The sequence below is a fragment of the Abrus precatorius genome, unplaced genomic scaffold (genome assembly GCF_003935025.1).
Source record: "Abrus precatorius isolate BTA unplaced genomic scaffold, Abrus_2018 Scaffold8, whole genome shotgun sequence".
NCBI classification, from domain to species: Eukaryota; Viridiplantae; Streptophyta; class Magnoliopsida; order Fabales; family Fabaceae; genus Abrus; species Abrus precatorius.
This window is the reverse complement of record NW_020874428.1, coordinates 10,214,928-10,227,521: the sequence shown is the minus strand read 5'-3', so window position 1 is coordinate 10,227,521 and position 12,594 is coordinate 10,214,928. Positions and strand designations below refer to the sequence as shown.

The following is a 12,594-nucleotide window of genomic DNA, read 5'->3' as shown; positions in this document are numbered from 1 at the left end:
ACACAAGATAATGAATTTTACTTCATTCATAACTTCACTCCCACATAAGGTCAATACATAGATGTATCTATTGTCTCTTAATTTTATTTTAAATATTATTTTTTTATAATTATATTAATAAAATATATTTTACATAATACTTTTTAAAATAAAAATAACAACAAACACGTTCTAGAACAAACGGAACTCATTAATACACGCGCTTGAGTTCATTTCATGTTTTACATCGAAGATAAGACTGAATTCATTTCATGTTTGACATCAGAGATAAGACAAAAGTCAAAAGCTGTAAGTAACTAAGGGCATTTGTGTCTTCCGCCGTGGGTGGTCATGTTGGCATAGCATGGACACTCTTCGTAGTTACCGGAGGTACCTGAAGGTACACAATTGCATCGCTCACAACATGTTCCACACGCTCTATTACATAGATTTGGCCTTGAAGATAACTCGCACCTTCGATTGCAAGCTCCATCACAATCTGCATTAGCGATAAGCAATGCACTCCAATCCACAGGTTAAAATATTAAACATGCACAAACGGTTATTCAAGAAAAGATTGTTGCACGAATTTGTACCTATCTTTGGTGGAAGAGGGCTGGGACTTTCGCTCTCCACCATGGTGCTTATTATCTAATTGAAAAGAAATACAAATTATAATTCTTTTTGAAGGTTGATTAGAAACAAATAAATAAAAAGGTTGATGGGTTAAATACCTTTGTATCTGATTCCACTAGGTGCAAGATGAGCAGGGAAATGAGGATTGAAGCAAAGAGAGTCTTAGGGATGGCCATGACTTTAAGGCGAGAGTTTTGTTTCTTTCACTTGGTCAAGAGGGTTTGTGACTTGTGAGGCAGAGGAGAGCAAGTATGTTGTATTTATAGCCCACATGGCATGGCTAATTCAATTTAATTAAAGAGGTCCCTTTTCCTTTTATGAAAGTTTGGTGAACTGGCTGTTTTCAGTTCTTTTTTCATTACACTTCATTTTTAACCATGAGAATAATTAATATTTTAAATATGATATTATGTGCAATTAATATATATTAAATTTTTATTATTTAAACTCTAATTTTATTGTAAATCTCTAAATTAATGATCCATAATTAATCTTTGAAATTTTAAAATAAATTTATTAATCTTCAATTTTACTAAATGTTAATCACTTTAATTTAACAAAAATTTTTAATTATAATAATACTAATAAATATGCCTGCATTGCACAGATTTATTTTATTTTTATTAAATAAGTTTATTTTAAAATAAAATATATATAATTTAAATATAAAATAAATATAAATATTATAAAAAAATTATTATATTAAATATAATTACACTAAAAAATATTATGTCTGTGCATTGCACAAATTTTTATTAAATAAAAATATATAATTTAAATATAAAAAATATATAAATATGGTAAAAAATTATTATATTAAATATAATTACATTGAGTAAGATTATGAAATACTTCCTTACACACAATGTTTTTTTATATATCATAAATCTATATATTTTGAACTATTATTTATAATATATTAAAAAAATTATTAATAAATAAATAAGCATATATTTAATTTATAATTTATATAATATAATATTAATTGTAAGATTAATTATGATAAAATTTATACATATATAATTAAATTATATTTAATAAATAAATAAGCAAATATCATCATAATTTATAATATTAATACTAATACATGCATGAATAAAATTTTATAACGATTCTATAATTGAAATAAAGAAGTAAATTAATTTTAAAATATAAAATAATTTTAAATAATTATTTATCAATTTAATAATAATAGAATTAATAAAATTAAAATAATATTTTAAAATTTTAAAAATAATAAATTAACATAATAATAGAACTAATAATATAATGAATCTTAAAAAAAATACTAATAAATAGATAAGTGAATGTTTAATATATATATATATATATATATATTGTGATATATATTATTAGTTATTTTAAAATAAAATATAATAAATAAATTATATATTGTAATAATTATAATAATTTTTTTAAAATAAATAAATAAATATTAATATACTTAAAAAATTTCTAAATTTTTAAAAAAATTAAGGATAACATTAATAAATATTACAAAAAATAAATTAATTTATAAAATTATGATACATAATAAATTAATAATAATATAATATATAATTTTAATATTTTTTAGTTTTAATTATTTATTAATAGATAAAATAAATAAAATTAAACTACTAAACTAAAAGAAACATGTTTTTTTTTTTATGAGTTACGCTTTTATAACAGATGAGACAACGATCATGACTTTTGTTAAAATTCTAGGAAATTTTGCCTTCTTTTTAAAAATTTAAATTTAAATTTAGATGGCTGAGTGCAACATTTCCGTCCTTTTCTTTTATCTTTTCTCTTTCATTCTCTTTCTTTTTTCTTTCTTTTTATTTTCCATTTTATTACCTTCCAAGTTTTTGTGTTAAAAAAATTGATTCTCTTCAAAGAAAGTTTAGTAAAAAATTAAATAATTAATTTTATTATTTATATAATTTATTAGATAGTTTATGATAATAGATATTGATAATTATAAAGGTTAATATGACATTATAGTAATTATTTTGTAATAAATTAAAATCGAGTTAATAATAAATACATCAAAAATGAAAAATTAGTAATATATATCATTGGATTATTTAATAAAAAATTAAATTTGTATTATTAATTTTTTATTTACAGATATAATTTATGATTATATATGAAATTTATTAATAATAATAGATATATAATAATTATTAAAAAAGTACATTAGTATACTTAATTACAAATATTGAGTTATTAGTATTATAGGTATGGAAATTATTAATAATTAATAGTATTATAATTATGAGTATTATTATTAATTAATTATGTTATTTTTTAAATGTTGTAATTAAAGTTTAAAAATTATATCATTGTACTTATTTAATAGTTTGTTTTTATTTTAATATTATGTAATTTTTTTAGATAGTTCGTTGTTATTTTATTAGGAAATTAGTAGTTTTTGGGTAGAAAATGAGTAGTATTAACATTATAATAATTTATATTGTTGTTATTATTACTTAAGTATTAAAATAATTATTTTGATAACTAAAATTTGGACTAGGGGTTTTATCGGATTGAGAAGTTTGGAGAGCACTTTAGGGTTTACTTGTCTTCAAGATAGGGTCTTTGGCTCTTTCAAGAAATAGAGAGGGAGGTGCCGCTAGTGTTCTCGCCCTAGTTGGCCTAAGAGAGAGTGACATAGTAAAGACAGAGCCACAAGAAGAAGAAAGGCAGGCTAAGAGTACCGGGGTTTCGACTCTAGTTTGGTGGGATTCGAGCAAGATGGAGCGTCTGATGGGGAAAAATGTAAAAGGAAGAGCTGGATGTTGTGGATCTATGCTCAAAAAAGGTGAAAATAGGACCTGAGGAAGCTATAGAGGAGACAACGAATGATTTACAGGAAGATTATCGATCTGCAGAACAGAGGCCTAATCAGGTGCACTCGATCCTTAATCTTTCTAAACCTTGTTCATATAAAGACATGGTATTAGGAACCAAAGACTAGATCTGGTCCTGAATGATGATAAAATCCTAAAATCGATTTTAAAATATTTTCATCTTAACCCTGAGAATTTTGAGGATGAGCAAATAATGTTAGACACCCAAAATCTATGTCTTAATCTGAAAATTCCTTTAGAAGATTATGAGGCTTGGTACTCCCCTTGAAAGCACACCGTTATCGTAAAACTGTTAGGTAAATTGGTGAGTTTTATCTTTCTAAGCCAAAGATTAAACAATATTTGGGGTAAACATGATTCCTTGCAAATTCTAGACTTAAATAACGAGTTTTTTTTTTCCTGGTTAAGTTTGAAAAAATGGAAGACTATAAAATTGCCCTCTTTGAAAGGTCGTGGCTTATTCTTGACCATTACCTTCTCATACAAAGATGGAGACCCTTGTTTAGGACTAAGGATTTCAATCTCAAAAAAATAATTGTCTGGGTTCGTTTACCTGATCTTCCCCTAGAATTGTATAATATAACAAATTTCTTTGGCAAGTTAGAGCTTGTTTGGGTTCAATGCTTAAAGTTGATCCCTATACTTCTTTACTATCAAGAGGAAAATTTTCTTGGATTTATGTTGAAATTGATCTTAGGAGGGAACTAGTTCCAGCCTTTAGAGTCTTAGGACATGAATTTAAGGTTGAATATGAGGGGTTTCATTTAATCTGTTTTAAATGCAAAAAATATGGACATAGGCTAGAGCACTATGGAAATACTGAGACATATACCCCCAGCTAATATGGAACAAGAGTTCCCAATCCAAAAATCCTAAGTGCAGCGAGGGAGAGCAACCTGATACTGTAGGGTAAGCAAGGATAATTTGGGTGAAGATCTAGGAGGGGAGAATAGATATAAGGATGATCATATTGGTCCTTGAATGCTAGCAAAAAAGCAATTTAGGAAAAATCCTAGCCATAGTCAACACTCTGGACCCTTCCCTAAACCAGAGAAATTTAAAGATAGTAATTTGGGATCTAGATATGACATTTTAGGGGATATAGATAAGGATGGACTCTTCCCTAAACTTGAGAAATCTAAAGATAGTAATTTGGGATCTAGATATGACATTTTAGGGGATATAGATAAGGAGATGGATTAGTTAGAACCTATAGGATAAAAGGCACATATTATTGATAGGGATTATACTGGTACGCAGAAGGTTGGTAACTATAATAAAATGGATAGGAAACCTTTAGTAACCCTAGATTGGGGGAGCCTACTAAAAAGAATCCTAAAGGTAAGGTTACATCTAAACCTATGATGTTTGGAAAGGATAAAGCTCATTTGCCTCAGGCTGAAATCATTAGTAGTGACAATTGCCACCTTGATAGAGGAAATCATAGCCAAGAGTAGGAAAGTAAAGAAGTTCTAAAACTTATGTCTTTTTTTTCAAGAAAATATTCAAGAAAACTGTAAGGGAAACCATAACATCCTTGATCTCCTGGGTGTCAATGGCGATGCCTTAGGAAAAATTCATTCTCAGCCAAATAAAACCCCTTCAGATAAACTCCCTGGATCTTCTTTTCAAATGGAGGTGGATAAGATTAGCCCAATTGAGATGAATATTCATGCTGATATCTTGAATAGTGATAGTGCCTCTCAGCAATAGGTTTTTGCCTCTAAATTCTGTCCCTAATTTTATGAATTGTCTATTCTGGAATTATAGGGGTGCTGGGTAAAACTTTTTCTAGGCTCATTAATGACCTAATCAAAGTATATAATCTTGATTTTATTTCAATTTTTGAAACTAGGATTCCTTATGAAAAAGTTGTTTTGGTTCCTAAAAAATTTAATTTGGATAGTTCTGTTAGAATGGATGTTGTTGATTTTTTCGGGGGTATTTGATGTTGTTGAAACTCTAAGAAGATTCAAGTTGATGTGTTACATAAAAATAGATTCCTAATCCACCTTAGAATTAGTAATAGTCAGAGATCTTGAATTCTTTCTTACATTTATGCAAGCCTTCAGGAAAGCCAGTAGGCTGAGGTCTGGAATCTGTTAAAAGAGTTTAGTTTGTCTATTGATGTTCCTTGGTGTGTTGCTGGAGACTTTAACTCCATTCTGTTTGAGAAAGAAAAAATAAGGGGTAGATCTGCAAATTTAGCTCTTATTAATCAGTTTGCTGAGTGCTTGAATACTTGTGGTCTTCAGGACTTGGGATTTAAAAGGAATCTCTTTACCTGGCAGAGAGGTGATATTAAGGAAAGAATTGAAAGGGTAGTTGTTAATGACCTTTGGCGTATGAATTTCCAAAATAGTCCCTTATTCACCTTTCCCTCCTAAAATCTTATCATGCAAGCCTTTGGTTAAAACTTAGAAATGAGGAGTATTTTAGACCATACCATAGGAATTTTAAATTTCTGGCCCCATGGCTGTCCCATAAGGATTTTTGTAATCAGGTTAGAACAACTTGGTTGGATTCTAGATCTTAGTTTGAAAATATTTCTAACTTTCAAGATAGTATTTCTGGTTGGAATGTCAATGTTTTTGGAAATACTTTTAAAAAGAAAAGATGTCCGCTAAATAGAATTAGGGGTATTTCTTGTAAATTAGGTTCCTCAGAGAACCCATTCCTTAGCTAGCTTATGAAAACTTTTGGAGGGATTACCAAAATATTCTGGACCGGGAGGAAACTTTTTGGTTTCACCAGTATAAATCTAACTAGATTAATTTGGGAGATAGAAACAATAGGTTTTTTCATATATCTATAGTTATTCATAGGCCTTATAAGATTATTGAGGCGCTTAAGGATGAGAATAATCAATGGAAATTTGGTCATTTTTCCCTCCAAAACTTTGCTGTAAACTATTTTCAGAATTTATATTTTGATCCTTGTCCCTCTAGCAAGCCTCTGGTCACTGTCTCTACTTTTCCTGTAACACCTTAAATTTAATTTTAATTAAATAATAATTTCACAAATTGGATAACCAAATTTTCATAAAAGATTTTGAAATAAGTGAAGGGTTACAAATTAATATCAAATAACTGCTACAGGACTAGTTCAATTACAACAATTTCAAAATAAAATATAAGTCTTATAGCAGTCCATCCGTCCCTTCACTGAGTTCGGTGCTGGTCGTCTTGATTACCTAAAAAATAAATGTAAGGGTGAGTACTCTACACTACCCAAAAACACACAATCAACGTAGAGTCTCACCTCCAAAATATTTTCAACACATTAAACAAACATAATCACAAGCAGCATTTCACATCCATAAGTATAATTCATAAACCCATGCATACGCATGCCAGCCACGCTCACTGTGGCATTGTGATCACAGATTTACATCATGAATGGTCGTCGGTTACCCCCGCCTCACGGATACCACGTGGGCAATCACGGGTCACTCAACAAGGATAGTGGTCAGAGGTCTAGTCAGGAAGAGAGTGTGTGGTCCGTGATGCACCTTTTCCGCATTGGTGTCACCACCACTCCCTCTTCCCCAAAGTATTTCTACTGTCCTCATCTCCCATATCCCCAATGTATTGCTGAACCGTTCACAGCACATTACAACAGCGCTAACACGCCCATTCACACATATTTCATTCACGCATGCAATAGTCATGCTTACACACGACACACAGCCTATATTCAATTCACAGCACATGATACGTAGCCTACAATTACCATTTATATTACACGGCCCTTGGCCCACATTTTCATAATATTCATTCAAATATACGGCATAAGTGCCCATACTCATTCTATCACACAACATTTACATATAATCCAAATCCATCAATTTCATATCAATGTAACACCTTAAATTTAATTTTGATTTAATAATAATTTCACAAATTAGAATAACCAATTTTCATAAAATACTTGGAAATAAGGGAAGGGTTACAAATTAATATCAAATGATTGCTACAAGACTAGTTTAGTTACAACAATTTTAAAATAAAAGCTAAGTCCTATATCAGTCCATTCGTTCATTCACTGAGTCTGGTGCTGATCTTCTTGATTACCTGAAAATGAATGTAAGGTTGAGTACTCTACACTACCCAAAAACACACAATCAACGTAGAATCTCACCTCCAGAACATTTCCAATATATTAAATAAACACAATTACAAGTAGCATTATCACATCCATAAGTACAATACATAAACTCATGCATATGCACGCCAGCCACACTCACTGTGGCACTGTGATCACAGATTTCTACTATGAATGGTTGTCGGTTACCCCCACCTCACGGATACCACGTGGGCAGTCACGGGTCGCTCAACAAAGGTAATGGTCAAAGGTTTAGTCAGGAAGAGAGTGTGTGACCCGTGGTGCACCCGTTCCGCAGTCGGTGTCACCACCACTCCCTCTTCCCCAAGGTATTTTTATCGTCCTCATCTTTCACACCTTCAGTGTATCGCTGAACCATTTACAGCACATTACAACGGCGCTAATACGCCCATTCACACATATTCCATTCACGCATGCAGTAATCATGCTTACACACGGGACACAGCCCACATTACATTTCACAGCACACGACACATAGCCTACAATGACTGTTCATATTACACGACCCTTGAGCCTACATTTTCACAATATTCATTCAAATACACGGCACAAGTGCCTATACCCATTCACAACACTCGGCATGCATGCCTTCATTCTATCATACAACATTTACATACAATCCATCAATTTTGGGTCAACACACATAATGTTCACACATCACGGCACATGGCCCACATTACATTTCTCAGCAATTTCCTACCCACTAACTCAGCCACAACACAATATTCAGCAAAATAACAATAATTCATGCACAAAAAAGTAGGATAGAGTCTCCCTTATCTTGGATTGAAGCCCACACGCTAAATCCACCAAGTGTTTCCCCTCACGAATTTTGTCCTAAACACATGGAGAAACTCCATAAAAACCCAAGGAAACTCAGAAACAAAGAAAAGAGGATGAGAAACAGAACCCTAACCATTACTCCAAGCGTTCTCCACATGGATTCAACCTTCAATCTAGCTCACGAACGGCTTTAGAGGCAATTTAATCGGTGAAAAAGGGTCTGGGGATGAGAGGATCCAAGGGATTTCGAAGGAAGAGGGAGAAATAACTCTCCCTGAACCCTAACCCCCTTTAAATCCTTTTCTGGTCGCGACACTCTTGCTACAGTGAGATATTCTCGCGGCGGTGAGGTCCCCTCTCGCTGCAGCGACACGCCCTCACGCTGCAGCAAAAATATCAGACGAAACTGCACTCGGGTTTCTGCAGAATCTTGCTACAGCGAGACCCTCTCGTTGTAGCGAGATTGCACATGTATATGCATTTAGATTTATATAAATAACAAAAATTAATATTACAAAATTTAGGGTGTTACATTTCCCCCTCTTAGGGATTCTGACAGGCTTGTTCTTGATTTTGATCTGTCTCTAGAAGTTAAATCCTCATTATTTAGCATTGGGAATTTTAAATCCCCAAGACCTGATGACTTTCATTCTCTGTTTTTTAAAAGTCAATGGTACTTGTTAGGTCCTCATATTTTTAAGTTAGTGTCTGATATTTTTACTGACCCTAAAGAGGTGGCTACTATTAATGATACTTTAATTACTCTTATACCTAAAGTGGATAACCCTGAGTATATTAAACAATTTAGACATATATCTCTTTGCAATGTAAGCTATAAGATTGTCTCTAAAATTTTAGCTAATAGAATTAGGGGTCCTTACATCATATTATATCGTCTAATCAATCTAGTTTTATCCTTGGAAGACAGGGCATTGATAACATTCTGATCATCCAAGAACTTATTCACTCTTTTGATAAGATTAAAAATAAGTCTGGTTATATGATTGTTAAACTTGATTTGGAAAAAGCTTGTGATAAAATTAAATGAAATTTTATATTTGAAACTCTTCAATTAATTGGTTTGAGCCATAAATTTTCTGATATATTAGTTAACTGTATTTCCACTTCTTCCATGTTTGTAAATTGGAATAATATTAGAACTGAGTGCTTTAACCCCTCTAGGAGAATTAGGCAAGGGGATCTCATTTCCCCCTATAACTTTGTTATGTGTATTGAAAAATTATCTCATTTAATTCAGGATCATGTTAATATTAATAATTGGGTTCCTTTTTCATTTAATAATGTTGGGCCCAAAATCTCTCATCTTTTCTTTGCTGATGATATTGTTTTGATTGCAAAAGCTAACCTTCATAATGCTAAAACTATAAAATCTGTTTTGTTGGAGTTTGAACTAGCATCTGACCTTTCTGTGAACAAAGATAAATCTTCTATTTATTTTTCTAAAAATTGTGATCATATTTTGAGAAAAGATTTAGTAGTTTCCCTTGGAATTAAGAACACTCCTCAGTTTGGCAAATATCTGGGTGTCCCTATTAGTCATTCTAAGCCATCTAGGAAAGAGTTTGTTTTCTTAATTGATAAAGTTAAAAATAAGCTCTTAACTTGGAAAATAAATTCCCTGTCTTTTGCTGGTAGAATTACCCTTGCTTAAGCTTGTATCATGAACATTCCTAATTATTTTATGCAGACCATGATTATACCTAAAGCTATTTGTAATGAATTAACTCTATTTGTAAGAGATTTATCTGGGGTTCTTTAAATAATAGAAAATGTAATCTTATAGGATGAGATAAGATTTGTAAACCCAAAAATGAAGGGGTTTAGGTTTTAGAGAGATCAGTCTGGTTAACCAGTGCTTTATTATGAAGCTTTGTTGGAGATTGATCACTTCTCCAAATGAGTTATGGGCCAATGTTTTGTGTGCTAAATATAGATTGTCCTTATGGAAAGATCCTATGTTAAATTCTGGCCATAATACCTCTTTTTTATGGAAGAATATAGCTTATATTTAGGAGTGTTTTTACTCTGGCCTGGGATGGTCTTTAGGAGATGAATTCATCTCCAAATTCTGGAAGGATAGTTGGATTCCTAATGTTACTATTCTGTCCTTTTGTGCCATTCGAACTATTCCCGAGGAGGAGTTGAATGACCCTATTGCTCTTTTAATTAATCAGGGGAATTGGGCCTGGGACAAATTTGTAGATCTGCTCCCTAGAAATGTTTGTTCTATTCTGTCCACCATTAATCCCCTTTCTCTGGTTAATAATCCGGATAAATTCTACTGAAAATTAACTAATAATGGTCATTTTTCAATTAAATCTGCCTCTGAGTTGATTTCTAATTTGCATAATATTTCTCCTGTTCATTACAAGATTTTTAAGTTGGTATGGGCTTTGGAAGGTCCTTCTAAGATTTCTACTTTTTTATGGAGAGTTGCCCATGGTAGGCTTTTAACAAATGAGGAAAGGTTTTTCTGGAAAATGGCTGCCTCGCTTGTATGTCCTAGATGTATGGAGGCCCCTGATAAGTGGCTTCAACTCTTCATCTTAGGATTATCCAGCTGTAGTTTAATATCTCCAAACATAACTTTCCTCTTCATCCTAATTGGAGCATTATTTTTGGGTTTGTTGCTTGGAATTTGTGAAATGCTAGGAATATTTTTATTTTTCAGAATAACAGTCTTAGTGATCAAGAGCTAGTCCGCAAAATTTTTTTTATGTTGATTTTTTTCTCTCCTGCAAGCCTAGGTAGAAGAAGGCTGATAATGTTTAGGGTATACATTGTATGGTAAAATGGATGCCTCCCCTGGCTGGTTTCTTAAAGCTCAACACTGATGGTTCAGTTTCTCATTCCCTAGGTATGGCTAGCTGTGGAGGATTGATTTGTGATTCCATTAGTGCATTCCTAGTTAGTTTTTGCAGAAATCTTACCCTTTGTCATCCTACTGTGGCATTTTTTGGGGTCTCTATTTGGCTGTTGAAAGGAATTTCCAAGCTATTTGGGTTGAATGTGGTTCCAAAGTTTCCATCTCCTTGCTTGTGAATATTCAGAGCAGTAATCACCCCTTTTATTTTGTTATTTGCAAAATTAAGGATTTGATTAAGAACATTAAGTTTATTAGGTGTAGTCATGTATTTTGGGAAACTAATAAAAGTGCTGATTGTTTAGCTAAGATGGGTCTTGATCTTGATATGTCTGTTTTTCTTTTTGATAAGGCTCCCTATTCTTTAGAGCATTTTTTGAGGTTGGATTCTTTAGGGTGTTTGTGGTCTAGGCAGGTTGTCTAGTTTTTGTTTCTTCTTGAGCTGTTAGCCCCGTTTAACAGAAAAAAAATAATTTTTATAATTAAAATTTATTTATTATTATTATTATTATTACTATTATTATTATGAGAATTGGTTAATGATTATAATTAAATATTTTGTTTTTGTACTTAAAAGGTAATTATAATTTATTTTGTCTTATAAAAAAGAATTTGTTAGATAGTTGACTTAAAATTTAATTGAAGTTACTATTTTGTATTTAGTAAATTTATAGTTTGTTAGTATTTAAAAATTAGGAAAATATTATATGCTATATTATTGTTTAGGAAAAATTAGTATTTTGTATTTAGAAATTAATTAGTTATAAGCATTATAGTTATTAGTATTGTTATTATGAGTTAAGTATTTATGTTATTATAATTAACATTTTTGTGATGATTATTATTATAATTGGAATTTGTAATTAATTATATAAAATTATTGAGTTAATAATTGTTAGGAAATTAGAATATTCATAGATATATTTTTATTATTAAAAAATAAATTAGTAATTGAAATTTAAAAATTTATGAGTTAAAAGTATCATAATTATTAATAGTGTTATTATAAAACATCACCTTATATTATTATAATTATAAAATTTAGATAGTATCAATTTTATTATTGTTTAAAGGTTTGAATTAATTATACATCTTAGATTAATTCTTACTTTGGTTTAATTTTTTCAAATAAAGAAATTAATAAATATTTTTTTATTAGAAGTTAATAAATATTATTATAATTAACCTTTTCAAATTATTATTATTATAATAATAATTATTATTATACTTAATGTCTGTATCATAAAAATTTATTATTTTGTTATTAATTATTACTCTTATTATATTTACTAGTTAAGAATTTGTTATATATTTGATTATTACTTTGTAAAA

General features: G+C 30.5%; 1 protein-coding gene across 1 annotated transcript; it reads right to left on the bottom strand.

The window, feature by feature from the left end:
- Positions 1-245: 245 nt before the first annotated feature.
- Positions 246-839, bottom strand: LOC113847584 (gibberellin-regulated protein 11-like). The gene is made up of 3 exons (XM_027476778.1): positions 714-839; positions 576-630; positions 246-478 (listed from the first exon to the last, which is right to left on the bottom strand). The coding sequence occupies exons 1-3, from the start codon at positions 789-791 to the stop codon at positions 297-299; spliced, it is 315 nt and encodes a 104-aa protein (XP_027332579.1). The 5' UTR covers positions 792-839; the 3' UTR covers positions 246-296.
- Between the last annotated feature and the right edge of the window lie 11,755 nt (positions 840-12,594).

Excerpts from the sequence above, each read along its gene's own strand:
- LOC113847584 (XM_027476778.1), bottom strand. The coding sequence starts at position 791 with ATGGCCATCCCTAAGACTCTCTTTGCTTCAATCCTCATTTCCCTGCTC. Across the intron at positions 631-713 it reads TAGTGGAATCAGATACAAAG|ATAATAAGCACCATGGTGGA; the intron begins GTATTTAACCCA and ends CTTTTCAATTAG. Across the intron at positions 479-575 it reads CCCTCTTCCACCAAAGATAG|ATTGTGATGGAGCTTGCAAT; the intron begins GTACAAATTCGT and ends TCGCTAATGCAG.